General features: G+C 40.3%; 1 protein-coding gene across 1 annotated transcript in view; it reads right to left on the bottom strand.

The window, feature by feature from the left end:
- Positions 1–17,329, bottom strand: part of Exoc6b (exocyst complex component 6B) — a 629,077-nt gene that overhangs the window by 132,652 nt on the left and 479,096 nt on the right. Inside the window, exon 20 of the mRNA XM_008824711.3 lies at positions 10,946–11,019. Within this exon, the coding sequence (XP_008822933.1) occupies positions 10,946–11,019 (74 nt within the window). The remainder of the gene's footprint in view (positions 1–10,945; positions 11,020–17,329) is intronic.

The raw sequence follows: 17,329 nt of genomic DNA on the forward strand, positions 1-17,329 counted from the left end.
AAAAAACAAAAAAACAAAAAGAATGTCTATACCTAAGAGGGTTGAGAAACAACTAGGAACTTAGTCTTCAGGAGACTCAGAAGTACAGCTTTCTGCTAGCCTCCTGGGAACAGATATCAAGTTTCTAGATTAACTGAGCTTGCCTCAGAAAATCTGAGAGCCAATTTTTTCTCTTCTACTTTATATTTTCTATGAGTGTCAACAGGATAAAAGTATGAAAAGGGAATATTTGAAAGTTTTAGAGGAGGGAGAGCTGCCCTTCCACACTAATGCAGTCCAGGAAGGCTTCATGGCCAAGCTGAATTTCACCTCATAAATAAGAATTCCATAATGGTGTCTTAGAATGTCCCATAATCTCTCCTTCTCTACATTCTCAGTGAGTTATTTTACCCTTTTGGGTAATTTAGAAGAAACTACATTTGGAGAAAAAACTCCCACAGATGAGGCTGTGTGTGTAGATCTGCTGCCTTTGCAAAGCCTTCCTTGAGATGCTCTGTGAAAGGTGACACTTCTTCGTAGGCGCCACTGCCCCAGAGAACCTTTCTGACTTGTCTTTGCTCCTCAAACCTCTTACTCTAGCTTGCTCTTTCTTTTGTTTAGGTGCCTGTTCCATCTCAGCTCAAGCCCTTAGGACTTGATGTAGACTGTCCCTCTGGTTCCCTTCCTTCACTGATGCCTTTTGGTTCTCCTTTGTTACCAGTCCCATGCCATTCTTTGCTCATTTCCAAACTTGCCTAAAAGGGATTTTCTAACTTTCAGTTTAGGGTTCTGGATTCTCTCTGGTACTTGTTCTGTAGGAGTCTAGGCGGCTCCCAGATGGTTAATTCTCTTAAAGCTGAGGAGGCTTCTTTTTTTTGGGGGGGGGGGGAGCAAATTTAAATGTGCCCTAATTCCCTAAATCTGGACCTCTGTTGTCACTCTCTGCAGTCCCCTAGTGACTGCCAGGGTGTGCAACATCAGTTCTAAGGCCTGGCTCTGTTGACCTTTCCTTGGTGGGAGTGTTCTCTAGTAGGCCCTAGATAGAGGAGTTAGCATAGATGAGGTCGGGGTTCTGAACTGAGCAGCTTTCACTAAGTCATCACTATCACAACCTCTCAGACCACAGCTGCTCCCAGTGAAATGCATCTGCAATGGCTCTCTACCCTGTTCTTACAGATTGGACTGCATGTCAGAAATCCCTAAGTTCTAGGTTTGTGGGTATGCATATTCATAACAGGTGTTGGATTTGAGAAATAGCTCCTGGCTATGGCTTGCTAGGGGAAAACAGAGGATGGTGGGATGCCTTGAGCTGTCTCATAGACTCCTCAGGTCTCTGTGATAAAGTAGAGGGAGCTCAGTGACACAGTGTGTGGTCTAGAGCAGAAACTACCAGAAAGCCACAATGTCTGTTAGCTCTTCACTCACAATCTGAAACAGGATGGAGCCCTGACCTGTCAGCTGACACGTTTAGTATGAAGCTGTGTAAGGTGATGTGTTACCATACCCACAGTAAGTTACAGTGGTCCTTCTGCTGGTGCAAAGAGCAGAGGGTGTGGCAGACCAGACCTATTTCTGGAAAAGGCCCTTCTCCCACCAATAGAAAGTCTTCTATACTGCCTCCAAGCTGCAACTGAACATGTGGGCAATCAAGCTAACCCAAGCCTAAGCAAGATACACTGACAGTAAAAATACACAATGAAAGCCTGGGAAGCCCATTAGTCAGAAGGCCAAATATAATGTACTTTTTATGGGAAAATATGCCAAAAGCCTGCTGTGTTGCTCTTTGGCACACAAAAGGGTTGTCAGCTAAATACCTCAAAGAAAAGAACATAAAGTATTTACATGAAAGCTACCTCTCTACTGAAAAGTAACCATACAAAGAATGAAGGGTTTAGGCCCCTTCACTGCCACTAAGTAGGTTGTTGTCCCTCTGAGGAAAACCAAGGATCGTGGAGAATACACAGCAGAGTTCCTTAGACATTCTAACTTCCCTTCAAGGACCCTACTCCATCGTCGTCGTCATCATCATCATCATCATCATCATCATTATCATTATTATTATTATTTTGAGACAGGGCTTTCCTATAGTCCCAGCTGGCCTGGAACTCTATGCAGATCAGACCTGCCTCTTGAACACTGGGATTAAAGGAGTGTACCGCCATGCCTGGCATTTTAAAAAATTTATTTTTATACATAGGTGTGTTTTATCTGCACATATGTGGGTGTACTATGTATGTGCAATGCCCATGGGGCCAGAAGTGGGCATTGGATTTCCTGGAACTGGAGTTATGGATTGCTGTTATCCACGTGGGTGCTGGGAACTGAACTCGGGTCCTCTGCAAGAACAGCCAGTGCTCTTAACTGCTAAATCATCTCAGCCATCTCTCCAACCCCCAAGCTCTACTGAATGAACAGATAAATGAATGGTCTACTCCTGGTAAGACTACCATGGCCTCCATGCAGTTGTCACCTACTGCTAGCTTCCAACTGTCACTCTTCTGACTTCCAACCCCCTAAAGCAATTTCCAGAGGACTTCTGGAATAAGAATTCTTCTACAGTGAGAGGATAATGAGCAGAAAACTGCCTCTAAATATACTGCGAGGTCATCTGTCCCAGTAAATGTCAGGTCATTTTCTGGTGCTTAAATGACATTTTATGATTCTCTCTACCAAAGAATTATGCTCTGTTTGGATAATTCCATGAGACATTTTCTCTAAAGAGTAGAATTTGTTTTAAGTCAAAAAAGGCCCTGAGGTAGATTTTCTGAGCTCCCCTATGCCCCATCTAAGAAGTGTGAGCCTTGATGGTTCTGAGGTGGACTCTCCTACCATCTTCAAGATGTTCCAAAGATTCAGCATTTGTTACATGCCACACTCTTGATGGCTCTAGTGACCTAGCAGGATATGGAGATATACCTGGTCTGCGGGGCTGATGAAGCCCCCAGTAGTCAAAGGCCTTACTCACTGTTCCTCTCTTGGTCTATGCTGATATAGTCACAGATTATATATGGTTATATGTCAAGCTTAGTGACAGTTTCTATTTGTCTTTTTTCACAGAATGAGGCCCAGAGGTACAGGAGTTATTTCCTATCAGTTTCCTTTGATGTAGTAGGCATTACCCTGAAGGTTACAGGTGTTTGGCAAAAACAACTTGGGCAAAATAATCTTATCAGAACAACTACAAACCCCAGAAAACTCTGTTTCCAAAGACCAAAGGACTGCCCTTTGAAGTGTAACCATCTTATTTATGCCAGGCTGTCAATTCATAGCTAAAAGTCATTTTCTGAGGGTCTGAGTATCAGTTTACAACCTTCCTGGCCTTGCCCTAGAGATCCTGTGAGAAGATTCTGCATCTGTCCCTAAAACTGAGCAAGAGAGACTACATGTGCACATGAACGATCAAAACAGAGAGAGAGAGAGAGAGAGAGAGAGAGAGAGAGAGAGAGAGAGCACTAAAGAAAGTGATAACCCCTTGAAGTACCCGGCATACCTTGAAGAGTGACTGTATGAAGAGCAGAATGCCAAAAGGCCTGCGTTACAAGCACGAGTTCTTGACAAGCACAAGCTCTGATAAGAGCATAAGCTCTATAGAGATAGGGGTTGTGTTTCTTTCATTGTATTCTACCCACTCCTGTAAGAGTGTTAAGCATGATGCTAAGTGGATAAATGCTTACTGAATTTGGAGGGCTGCATCCACAAGCAAGAGCTTGCTGAGCTATACAGCCTGTAGGATCCTTTAATGACAATATAGCAGCAGAGAGATAAGGTAGTCTGATATATGATCATGTTCTTTCCTGACCACAAAAAAAAACAGAATTACAAAAAACAAGTAAATAAATCTCACAATGCTTTAATTAAGTTTGAGATGCTGTTGAGCCACATGTGGGGCTCTCCTGGGCAATGTATAGCTAAGGATCATGGGCTAGACATGCCTGAACCATTCCTTCCAGCTCTACTATCCACATCAGTCACTGTACCAACATCATCCAACCCAGAAGTTATCAAGCAATATGATTTGGGACTGGTGTGGATGATTCCCAGGCTTGTAAGCTGTTATTCAAGTTCACACATAATCAAAAGTTAAGACTATTTCAATTACTTGCCAAGTGTTTCTACTAACAGTTTCAGTGACCTATGCAATTCACTGGTAAAGGGGTCTTAAATAATTCTCTACAGTTTTCTCTACCAAGAATACCCCCTACTGCACTCTAACACTGTTCTCCATTAAGATTCTTTGGGCCAGGCATGGTGATGAATTCTTATAATTCCAGCACTCAGGAGCTGAGGAAGAAGGATCAAGAGTCCAAGGGCAACTTGAGCTACACAGCAAGGCCCTGTCTCAAAAAAAGGAAAAAAAAAATCATTGGAAAAGGCTCAGTAAACACCTAGGAAGACTACAGACCCTCTAAAAGCCCTTCATATTTCAGCAGGTTCAGGGCCAATGTGAAGAAGTACATGTGGGAGACTGCTTCCTGTCAATACCTTCTTGTTTGTGATGAGAATCTCACAACTGGCACCTGCGGCCTTTTGAAATGTGGGCTGTCCCATTCCTACCCTACCTCCTGTGAGTATCCCAGTTACACAGTAGATCAGAATGGTTGAAGTGTAGTATTTTAAAAAATTCCGTGGATCATGACATTTTGACATATGCTAGGTCACAGAATCAGTCGTGGATATAAATGGGTTTTCTACTGACGCTAGAATACAAATTATTAAGCAGACTGAGGATTTCCCCATAGAAGCCACAGCACTGGAACACAAGTTTCTTCTTAGGAACAACACAATGTTCATTATACATAGGTGATCTGGCTTCAAAACAAAATCTTTATTGAGAAGGATCAAGAGAGGATAAGAAATAGAAGGAAGAGTTGGACATAGGTTCCTGAGCTGTTCTATGGTTTAAGTGGTGGTAACTAAAGTTACTGGTTCCCTTTTTACCTGTAACAGAAACATCATGGGAATCAGTTCAATACTCCCAAAGAAAAGTACAGTTATTTCTTTTAGGCCTCATGGTTGTTTTTAAGGCAGGTTGAATATCTGCAATGGAAATGCACTGTGTTTACTTAAGACTAGAAGATAGAAGTTGGGGAATAAGTACCCAAGAGGGATATCAGCAGCTCAATCTAAAAAAAGCCTTACTGTGGAAGCGTTGTTGCCAAAAAGTTCCATTCAAAAGATCTGATGCAATGTCACAATCTCATTCATTCAGCTTTATAAAAACTTCTGTAGATCAGAAGTAAGTAAACTATGGGGGCTGAGAAGGGGAAGATAAGGTGATGCTACCAAGGAAAGCACATCTTTAAATCTTTTCCTGTTGGTCAGGCATGTAAAGTGAATGGCTGTAAATTAAAACGTAAAGCAAATACTTGTGAAATTAGATGCCCTTACAACAAATGTGAACAATAGCAGTGGAACCGTTGTAGGGGAAGACTGAAGGAGGATAAAGGACATAAAAAAAGAGGTCCACAAGGAAACTGAACAGCAGAGATTAAGTACTAAATAAGAAAAGTTAGGGGACAAGGGCTTAAGGATATCCTAATGTCCAAAGGAGTAGGGTCTATATCTTAGTTAAACCAACATACACATTCACACATACACATAAACACACACATACACACACATGCATACACACATATAAACAGACACACACATGTGCACTCTCTGACACATACATGTAGACTAATTTTTTTTTGGTTTAACTATCTTTTCTGCAAATTATCTGATATTTATGCCTGCAAACATCTCTTTTTGCCCTTACAGATTCAATCCTGCTCCTGCTTTGCACTTCATATACGTAAGTCTTCCATTCCAGCTAGAATAAGAGCTGTGGTTTATTTCCCCATTTCTTTTCATTTGAACTGACCTAGCGACTAGCTGTAGGCAACAGAATGTGAAGGAAGTGATGGTCGATCTGCTGGTTCTGAATGAGCTTGCCCGCATCCTCTCTTGGAGCCCTGGCCATATGCTATGAAGAGGTCTAAGTCAGGCTGCCTGTGCTTGAGAAGATCACAAGGAGCGGACACAAGTTGGTCATAGGCCTAGCTAGGACATCTAGACCAGCCAGGTTTTTACCAGTCCAGCAGCTGATTGCAGTGTGGTGAGAGCTGTCAACTTATGAGAAGAGAATAACTCATCAGTAGAATCCCAAACTTTGTAAATAGTTTAAGCCAATATGTTGTGGGCTGGAATAAATGAAATATATACAATGGTTTTATTGTTCCAAAGTAATACTTATCACAACTTGGCCATAATAGAATCAAGGATTTGCTGGTTACCCATTTGCTCCTTTGGGAAGGACTCACACCTACTTGTGTGTTTCCATAGCACTTAGGCTGTGCCCATAGCAGGTAATCAGAGTTGATGAACTGAGATGAAAGTCTGGCATTTACAAGCATCATCTACTTCATGTTTAGTCAAGAACTGTTAATAAGTGCCACAAAGAATATACTAAAATTCCTAATTATAAACCCTTAAAGGCCACCAATTCCTGGTGTAGATACCACTTTAAAACAGTTAATGAAGGGCTGGAGAGATGGCTCAGCAGTTGAGACCACTGACTGCTCTTGCAGAGGAACCGGATTCGATTCCCAACACCCACATGGTGGCTATGAACTGTTCTTAACTCCAGTTCCAGGGGAATCTGATGCCCTCTTCTGACCTTTGCATCATTGCACGACACAGGTGCACTCACATACATGCAGGCAATACACTCATACACATAAAAATAAAAATAAATAAAAATTTTAAAACAGTCAATGAAATGAGAATTTAATTTGTCCTCATTAACACAAGCTTCAGTTTTTATAGAAATATACACATATTTTTGCATTTAAAGTTGTACTAAATCCTACCTGTATAACATAATACAGAGAATATGAAATATTAAAGGAGATTTTGATTTGCACAGTCTGAATCATACTGTTAATAGCAGGTTTTCTAATCCTAGGAATCTTAACAAATTAGATATGTATGTCAATGCATTTAACTCTGAAATGCTATACAAATGTTAAGCACCATGAAATCTTGTATGTTCAAAATGTCATTTCACTCTTTTCCTTAAGAAGTAGAAAAATGGGGGCTGGAGAGATGGCTCAGTGGTTAAGAGCGCTGACTGCTCTTGCAGAGCACCTGGGTTCAATTCCCAGCACCCACATGGTGGCTACGAACCATCCTTAACTCCAGTTCCAGAGGAATCCGAAGCCCTCTTCTGACCTCCACGTGATTGCACGACACAGGTGCACTCATATATATGCAGTATGCAATACACTCATACATACAAAATAAAAAATAATAAAGAAAACATTTTTTAAAAAAAAGAAGTAGGAAAATGGAAATAGAACAAGTGAAAAAGGATGAATAGTCTTGGTATCCACATCTAATTTTCTTTCTAATGACATCACAGAGCTTTTAAATGACACTCTGCTATTACAATCTACATAGATGCTTTTGTCAAAGTCCATGTTTTGAATATGCCTTAAATTATCACTCACTTGATTGCATCTGAAACGCTAATACAAGAGAACATGAGGCATGATCAGAATGATGCAGGGAGAAGCCAGGGAGGCAGACACAGTCAGTGTCTGAATGACAGACAGTAGGAGGGCAGCTTTACTAAAGTACACAAGCTGATCCCTTTTTACATGGGGATGCATCCTACATTCTGCCTTGTGTGGAACTCTGCTTGGGCCTGGCATGGCTGTTGTATCTTGAAATCACAGCACCTACCATTACCCACAGGAGACCATCACAAGGCTGGGCCTATTCACATACTCTCTCTGAGGACATGTTCCTTGTGTACAACTGCTGGTGTGTGGGAGGGAGGCAACTCTTCCGCAGCTGCTTTACATTGCCCAAGCTCCCTGTAAGCAGCCCCTCATTCATGTCCCTGGAGGTAACTCCAACTGAACTCACTGGTTTGTCAAGCTAAACTTGGGTGGAATCATTTTTTTGGTCTGTTGGTGATCTATCTTGGGTAAATAGACTTCTTATGATGTCCACAGGAAAAGTCACACATAGGGACTTCTATTTCCATTAAAAGTTTTTAAAATGTTTATTAATTATTATTAACATTAATATTATTATTACACTCTATTATTATTATTTGTGTGTATGTTGGGGGCGGTTATGCTTACCACAGTGGAGGTTGGAGGGCAACTGTGTGAAGTTAGTTTTCTCTTTCCATCTTTATGTGGTTTTGAGGAATCAAACTCAGATAGGCTTTGGTGGCAAATGTTCTACCTGCAGAGCCATTTCACCAGCCAATGCTATTTCCATTTAATGTTCTGATAGACTTATAAAAGTCTAATAATTAAATCAGTCAATAAATTAGATAACGGAATCAGGATCTACAAAGGTTTAGACAATCATTTGAGAATGATAAAATCTGTGCTGCTGATATACCTGAAAGGAAATAGGACTAAGGAGAGTAAAATCTCCATGTTTAGTCCATTAAATCAGTCCTACAAAGACCAGATGAGGAGCACGAAGCATGACTACATGTGGAAAAGACTCAAGTACCAGCAAAGGGGCACCTTGAACACAAGAAACAGAAAGCCCATTACTCCCCCAAACAAGCAGACAATGAAAACAGGGTCAAAGCACAAGCATAGAGGCAGATTTTTGGTCAACTGAGGAAAATATCTACATAATAATCAGACTGCATGAAGGTACACTTGTTACTTTGGAGTAGAGCTTTCCTCATGGAAGATATTGAAGCACAGTCTGGGTGCTGTACAAGGGCTTAAGGAGCAAGCCAAAGTTCTTACTATGCAAATTTTAAGACATCCAACTCAAAATTTTAAAATTCGATTCTAGGATTCTAAGGAGTACATGCTATAGGGACACTTAACCATGCCTCATTTGCATCAAGCAGTCACCCCTGGTAACATATACCCAGGTATTCTCCTTGTAGTTTAACATTTCTATGTTTCAGAAGCCTTCTTTAAATAACTGCTGAGAACAGCCTAGCTGCATTGACAGAGATAAATGTTTTCAACACAGGATGTAAAAGGCTCATTGCTTCACAGTGAGTCAACCTACCTACTAATAGCATCTCAAAGTTAAATAAGTTGTTCAGATCATCCAAGTTGGAAAATTATTCCTTTCCAACTGCTTTAAGAGAGACAGATATAAGTAGAATTTTAGATGACAGATTCAATAGAAAGAGAGAGTCTGTCATTATCAGTAAATTTTTGTAGTTTGGGTTTTTACCATTTAAATATCATAAAAGAAACCCTAGGAACAGGATTGCAATACAAATGGGAACTTCAGCAGCCACAGTGCTACTTACAAGCACTTGGGCATTCTCCAGGCTCAGACCCGCTCTTGCCCTGTCCGTGCTTGCCCATTTACCCCTCAGTTGCTTTCTATAGGGACCAAAACCAAAAACTAGTCAGAGTGACCACAATGCCTCTGCATGAATAGTGAGAAAGGAACAAATTTTTCTTGGATATGTTTTTCCAATGAAAATCAATAAAATCTGTTTTCTAAGAAAAGCAAACTGGCTTACAGGTTTCTGAGAACTAATTGGGGAAGGAGTAGACAGATCCACCAGATGCAACCCCAACAAACCCTAAAGCAAAATCTCAATCTTTTCATTTTACATCAAAGGATTAAAACTTATTTGTCTCAAATCTACAGGTGGAAGGTATTCAGTGTGGGAAGAGACAGCCCCATTTTTGATCATGCTAGGAAAGCCTTTATGTGGATGAGAACCCCCAACCCAGCCCCCAAATATTAAGTTGACACACGTTTCTGGAACATGGCCTGAATCCTCAAACCTTGGCGGGTCTGTAGACACATGATTCCATTTTCTGCTGAACAGGGCTTTCCGGAATTGTCATCAGTGACAGATTACACCACCCATCTGCAAGGGTCCAGGGCTAGATTGGGCCATCCATTACGGGTTAAAAGCTGTTACGGCATAAATCCAGTCACAGTGGTAAGGAGGCTACCAATACAAGGGGTCCTATGGCTTTAAGAAACACCCTGGGCATCTACAAGTTTTCCGAATGCAAACTATGTCAGCTCTGAAAACAGGAGGTACTGCATCATTATGGCAGGAGAAACAAAGCCAGCCCCCTTCTAAAACAGACAAAAAAAGATTGTTTTAATAGGAGAGAAGCATCAGTCATTGATGCTAACTTCATTCACACTTTCTATCGGACCCCATTCATCTTAGCAGTGAAGAGATGACAGAGTCCAGTTAAAGCTCTCCCTCTTGGCCCCCACCCATCTTGCTTCACTATACCCAAACTACCAGGACCTACCAACCCACTCTTTCTAGTCTGCAAGAACAGCCCCATGGGATGTCCATCTAGTGGGCTTGCCAAAACTCAGGTAGGCCTAAGTACCAGCCTTTATCAGGAATCCTGTTACAGGATTTCCTGTCCAGTTAGCATGACTGGTAAGGGCCTTTGAAAATCATCTTTAAGCACCACCAGTATGTCACTGGTGGCTGATTGTATTCTATAAAGGAAGCAATGGAAGACACGAGGCGGCAGGGAAGTCAACACACCAAACCAACAACCCAGAAAGCAAAACATTTCATTTCCCTTCAATGCTGCTGGCCACATTATCCACACACAAAAGTTCTCTGGGCAGCAGTCTCTGCATCAGTGCACCTGCTTAGCATGGGTTTAACGAGTTATCTTTTTGCTGTGTCTGCAGAAGTCAACTGCCATACAATGGATCACATCACTTGAGGGTCACTTGAGTCCCTCTACTTTCTGGATCCCCCTCCTACCCCCTGCCTTCCCATCTACTCACAAAACCTTTACTCCACCATAGCTAAGGATCTCAGATAGCTAAATAAAAGAGGTAGCCTCAAACACAGGGAAAAGCCCTTAGGTCTCTAGTGTGAATCACCAATGCCAACCCCCCCTCCCCTCCTCTTTTCCTTAAGACCTGATGGTCTTCAGTCACACATCTTAAAAGAAAAACACAAAACAAAAACACAAAGACTTACTTGTCTCAAGTCGATGAAGGCCAACTGCAGCGTGTCCTCCTGGAACCCAGGCACCGGGCCGGATCTGGCAAACTCTGTGGGAAAGAAAAGAGGATAAAAAGCGCCTTTAACTAACCATGGACAGGGAGATTGGCAGACGGATGACAGGGAAGACAAGAGAGGCTGGGGGAGAGGAGGACCGAGCTTCTAAGGAGTCATGTCTCTCTCCCGTCAGCTTCTTTGTTGGCCCTTCAAAATTCGTGTCATCAAAACACCATTAATTCCAGCATCCTGACAGCAAGGAAACTGTACTAATTCGACCTGAAATTTATTCCCATGAGCAGTGCTGGGCTTCGGAGTATTTGTTTTGTGAATGGCCAAACAACTTGCAAAGAAAGGAGGGAGGGGGTAAGAGAAAACTTTCTCCTCTCAACACAATAAAATCTTCAGCTGTGAAACTCTTTTCAGTTCTGAAAGCTATTTATGTTTTAGATCATGGAAGGAATTTTCCAATTTCACGCTTGTCACCTCATTCCCTAAGCATTTATCAAAAAATATTCCCTGCCACATCATTAAGTATTCCCTCACTGGTGATTTATATTATCTCACAAGTGCCAACCCTCCCCAAAACACAGGCGTGTAAACGCAAATGCACACATGCGTACACACACACATGCACACCACCACCAGCTGTCCTGATACAGAATTGGGCTCAAAAGAGCAAAGAAATATTTACAGATATGAAGTTGTCCACCCAAATGAATCTCACTGCAAAACCTAAGAGACATTTGTACACATTTGTCTGTCCAGTGGAGTTGGAGTCTTTGTCCCTGACTTTCATTTTCATTGTACTTTTACATTTCTGTCCTCTTCCCTCCACCTCCGTTTCCTATTAGGCTGAAGAGACTCTATGAATGCCATTTGTAATTTACAGTAGCACCTTGAGTCCATGCTCCCTTTATGATTCTGGCTTCCATGTCATTAACAAGAAGATAACTGCACAGGACCATAGGGACAAATACTAGTAAAAAGTAAGAATGTTAAGTTTTATTGTCCCAGAGCTCTGCTTATTAAGAAATCAAAAGGTCTGAAGTTCCCTCCATACACACCTGCTAGCACAGAGCAAATTCAAGAGATGGACAAGCACAGTTACTATGTCTTAATTCTTTTTCTGTAGCCAAAGTGTGATGAGTACTTATTATCAATTTATTATCTCAAAAAGAGCTTAAATGCATCTACAAAGCAAATATAAAAGGAAGTATTATCCTTTCAAATATAGATTCCCCAAGACTAAATTTTAAAAACCTATAGAACTTTTATAATATTCTTCTATTTTTCATATCAAATTGGAAAATCAATTATCTATACTGGATAAATCAAAGGATTATTTATAAACAATAATTGGAGCTTCTTTCCTCCTCTTTCTCTCTCTTTTAGATTTTGAAACAAGGGCTTAAGCATAACAGTTGTCTCAGTGTCTTAAAAATGCCAGCGACCAAGATTGTAGAGATATGAAAACATTATGAGCTAAAATATAAATCAATATATTAAACTAATTTAAATATAGTACAAACATGCTGTGCACCTGCTTACAAAATTCTCTTATTCAGATATTTCAAATAAAAATGATGCATAAGGAAGGAGGTGAACTCTGATCAGAGTTGCAATAGTAAATTACCTGCATGCTATGAAAATAAAAAGTCACATGCAACTTAGAAAACAATTTCATCTTAAAGAAGGCCTAAGAGGCCTTTTTGTGGGGGTCGGGGGTTGAAAAGTTAAAAATTACTTAAATTTCTATTCCTGGTACCACTACCACAGCTTACAGGGCAATATACTTGATGTGATGAAAAGAAAAGGAAAAAGCTACAATAGATAAAAGACCTCAGAAATGTACATCTAATTGACACTACATTGCATTAATCTATAGCTGTACTTTTTGCAAACTGACTATCACAGTCCTGAATAAGGGTTTCCTGAAGAAGTCAGTTAAAAGATAAAAGTTCTAAAGCTGTACAAGCTTTTGGTGAAAGGTGTATTAACAGAAAGCTTGACACAGCCCATCCTCTATATTGGCAGCAAACATTTCATCTGATAATTTGTGCACAGGAGCCATCTATTCCCATCATGCTATAGTTCCACACTATGCTCTTGTTGAAAGAAGTCCTTTGAATTGTAGGTTCAGGCCTTGTTAAGTGGTCAGTTCATGCACACTTCCTATGCTAAGCTTCCTCAAAGGTTGAAAGATAAGTACTTAGCAGTCAAGCCAAAACTGCCTCATTTAACGCACTTGAAGACCTAATGGAAGGAACCTTGCTTGAGCCAAACGGCCTAATTCTCAAGATGTCCTGTGGTTCTACCTAGGTCCAACTCAACAGAATTCCCCATGAAGCATCACTGGAAGGCTTGGGTTTTGCTTTCATGTCCGTCCTTGCTGTGCATGCTCCCTGAGATAAGAGACAAACCTACTAGGAGTCTGGCTATGATGCATGTGGAGTGCTCAGTCACTTCACAGACCAGATTTTTACAACATACTGAATCTTCCAGTTCAAAAAGGAGATGGTGGATTTTGATTTATCATTTTATAAATCAAGAGGATGGAAATTGTATCAGGTACAACTAAGCCAAGAGATGAATCCTCACAAACCACTTATGGAAATGTCTAATTACTGTATATTCAGCTTCATATTTGTAATTTTTCTCACTGCTTCACATACATAATTCTTTTAAAAAAAAAACTTTTCCCCAGTGCTGGACATTGAACCCAGAGCCTTTGATAAGCTAGGCAAGAAATTTATCACTGAGCTACACCCCTAGGCTTATAATATTTATCTGCTCATGTAGACAGCAAACTCCTTAGGGATAAATAAAAGAGCACATCACAAAACTTAGTAATCAAAACAGTATCTGCTCAACAAAAACTATATTTTAATTAACTACATTATACAAAAAGCAAGATTCCTTAGCCACATATATCATCACTGACAACAAAAGTCTCCTCTGGCATTGTTACATATTCTTAACTTTGATATTAGTTTACAAGCTTACAAATTAATGGACTCCCTATAATAACAGGTACCATGATTTTAAAGAGTCAGGGGTTATAAAAGTCAGAACTGGAGCCCCAGTTCTTTACTCACTAGCTCCCAGGCTTACACAGATTATAACCTGTTTATGTCCAAAAATCTTTAAGTCAAAAATGAGGAGAGTAACAGAGCATTCCATATAGTGTGATGGTGCAGATTAAACCAAGTAACATATGTAAAGCAGCTGGCAGGCTGCCTCACATATCATAAGTGATTATCATTACAATTAGGTTTTTGGCATGAATATGCAATTCTCCACAAAGAAAGGTTCACAGCTTTCACTGAATTCTCAGAGGGTTAGTTACCCAAGGTCAAGAAATACTGTCCCGTACTTATGACAAAACATGAGAGGAAACTGAGCTGTCATCAGGGATGTCTCAGTGAGCTGAGCAGCCATTTATTTATAGGCAGATACTTAATCACTTTATTTGAAGGGAGATAATATGACATGTCTTTTACCACAATGGAGAAATTTTCATTTATATCACTTGAAAAATTCAATAAATAAAGTACATTTCCCATAACTCTGTGACTTACTATATTCTCAGAAATACGACCCCGTAGCGTAGAGAACTTTTTAAACAAATGAAAAAAAAAGAAGTGTGAATATTTTAAAAAATTAAAATTCATTTATAGCCCGATTTCAACTAGGTAAACTATAATATGTGGAACTCATGATAGCAAACATTAATTTTGTAATTTTAACCAAGGTTGCTATAGAGATGAGAGTGGTGGTTTCTTTATATTTTATAAACTTTCAAAATTCAGATCACTTTCATAACCCAAGACGAGAAAATGTGAGAATGCGAGCAGGATGACACACAGCAGCAATGATTCAGCAGTCTTTCCTCTAAGATGCCCAAATTCCCACACATTGCAGCACAGGAGCAAGGAAAGCTGATGTGTGTGCAAGCTGACTGCCTAAGGCTCTCCAAGAGATATCTGACATCACAAAAAGGAGCACAGACACACCATTGTGGCCAAGTGGAAGCAAGGAGTACTGCTATGCACTAGTCCTCCCTGGACTTGTTTCTGGGCAGTAGGTTTTCAGTATCTTAGTAACCCAGGTCAGCCTGAAAGTTTCCATAGCCTGTAACAGCCTCAGTATCAGCTAGGAATGTCTGCACCATTTCACAAAGAACCAAACCCTCCCTTTGAACCCCTCCTGTTACTTGAGGATGGGGTCAAAGCTCTGTTGAGTTGGCACAATGGCAACACCTTGGAATGAAAGTTAGGTGAGCAGTACCAAGTCATTCTACCGAGCTCCCTTCTCTCTGCTTTACTGTCCTATTAGGAGGAACTTACCACAGTATAATATGGTACCAGGTCCTGACTCTGGGAACCAATTTGCAAATGCAAAAAATGTTCTGATGAGGAAACTGGTAGCTCACTAAAGGCTGGGAAGGAAACATTAAAAGGAAGCTTACCAAGTCACAGGAAAGAAGGCATACTGTCAGTGGCCATTCAGAGAAGAAAGAAAATCATAAATCAACTTATTTCACTTTCCAAATATCCAACAACCTCTGACATTCTTAACACTCAAACGTATGAAATGTGGTAATCATTTTTCAAAATAATGTTTATTTAAAAAGTATCCTGTAATTTAAAACTCAAATAATCTTCACAGTATAACAGGTATCAAGTGGTAAAAGAAAAGAATTCTGCAGAAAGATGAAATAATAAAATTTGCAGGTAAATGGATGGATCTAGAAACTGTTATACTAAGTGAGTAACACAGACTCAGAAAAACAAATGACATATGCTCTCCCTCATATGTGGATTCTAGCACCAAATCCTTTTAAATTCTAGATCCTACTAATAAGATGATGCTATATAGCAGTCCCTTATGCATGAAATAACTACCATCATCATGACTTCAGCTGAGCCTGATCACTAAACATCATCACAATTGGGCTTGTTGACCGTTGTGCTTATTCATTAAGGAGGGCCCAAGCAGGGTCATTGTACTCTCACTGGAGTATCCAGCCACTCTTCCCAGACAACTGTATGTAATTTGGCCCTAATCACACATGGTCTCCTGGATTTGGGGAAGGCTAAAGTATACAATCTGGGGAAGGCTCTGAAGAGAAGGCATGACCCATGCTGGGTAAAGGTTTTCCAGTGTGCATATCTCAGACCATACATAAAAATCAGCAACCCCTCATTTATTTAGGCAAGTAAGCTCAATAAATGCATTGGTTCTCCAGTAAAACTTAAACATTGGCTTGACACTAGAACCTTAAAAGGGAATAAGCATTGCTTAGCAACCCCAGGAAAAGAAGTCTCACAACAGATGGAAAATTTATTTATTTATTTATTTATTTATTTATTTTTGGGTCATCTAGAATTTTTTTTAATGATTTTAACTACACAAATCTTTTGCAATCTTCAGACTGAAAGGCATTATATCATTAAGAACAATCATTAATATCAAATAATCAGACTTCAGACAAAAAAAATCACTGTCTGCAAAGTTGAATACTTAGCACAAGAGTTACTACAGCCCTTGAAGACAATTATTGATGGTAATCTGAGCACAAGTTTTTAATTTTTTATTTTTTCTAAGCCAGAGACAAGCTACACTCTAGTGAAGGATAAACCATTTGGTTATATTTAGTTTTTCAATCCACAGATACACCCACAATTTCAGATGGGTTTTTCTGCTTGATCAAAAAGCACAGTATCTCAGGGCCAAAACCAATAAACACCCGTTCTATTTATATTTGAACTCCACTGTGTCTCCCGAGAGCTGTGATGCAGTCCTGGATCTTGCTGGAAGCCCGAAGCCGTTTCCTGAGAGGCTTCCTTACAAGGCTCCAACGCCTCCGTGACTTTCTGCACGAGCAGTTCCATCTTTGGGGCATGAAGATTGATTTTCTTTCTCCCTACCAGTGAAAGTCCAGAGTGTATGCCCCCTGCCTACTACCCTGAGAGTCCACAATACAACCACCGGATCAACTTTAAAAATTCGTCCAGGGGGAGCCTTCCCGCCACCTCTGAGCTTCTCACTGGGTTAAGTGCTCCATATATCAATGAAGGCAAGCCCTGCCAGCCCTAGTTCCCGCAACAGCTACTCGCTGTGGTTCCCTTTAGCTGAAGTTGTGCAATACTCTACTCCCTGTGCAATGAGTCTGTACACAGTCTATCACAGAATACATGAGCACTCAAAATGCAATCTTGAAGCTGGGGCTAGAAAATCACATCTTGATCTAGTGAAATAGTAAAAGCAATAAAGTATTTGGATTTGGAAATCATTAGTGTAGCCATGTAGTTTTACACACATAAATCCACACATATCACTAGTCATTGTTTTAAATGT

This window comes from Nannospalax galili, unplaced genomic scaffold (genome assembly GCF_000622305.1).
Source record: "Nannospalax galili isolate Female #2095 unplaced genomic scaffold, S.galili_v1.0 scaffold389, whole genome shotgun sequence".
In the NCBI taxonomy this organism is placed as follows: domain Eukaryota; kingdom Metazoa; phylum Chordata; class Mammalia; order Rodentia; family Spalacidae; genus Nannospalax; species Nannospalax galili.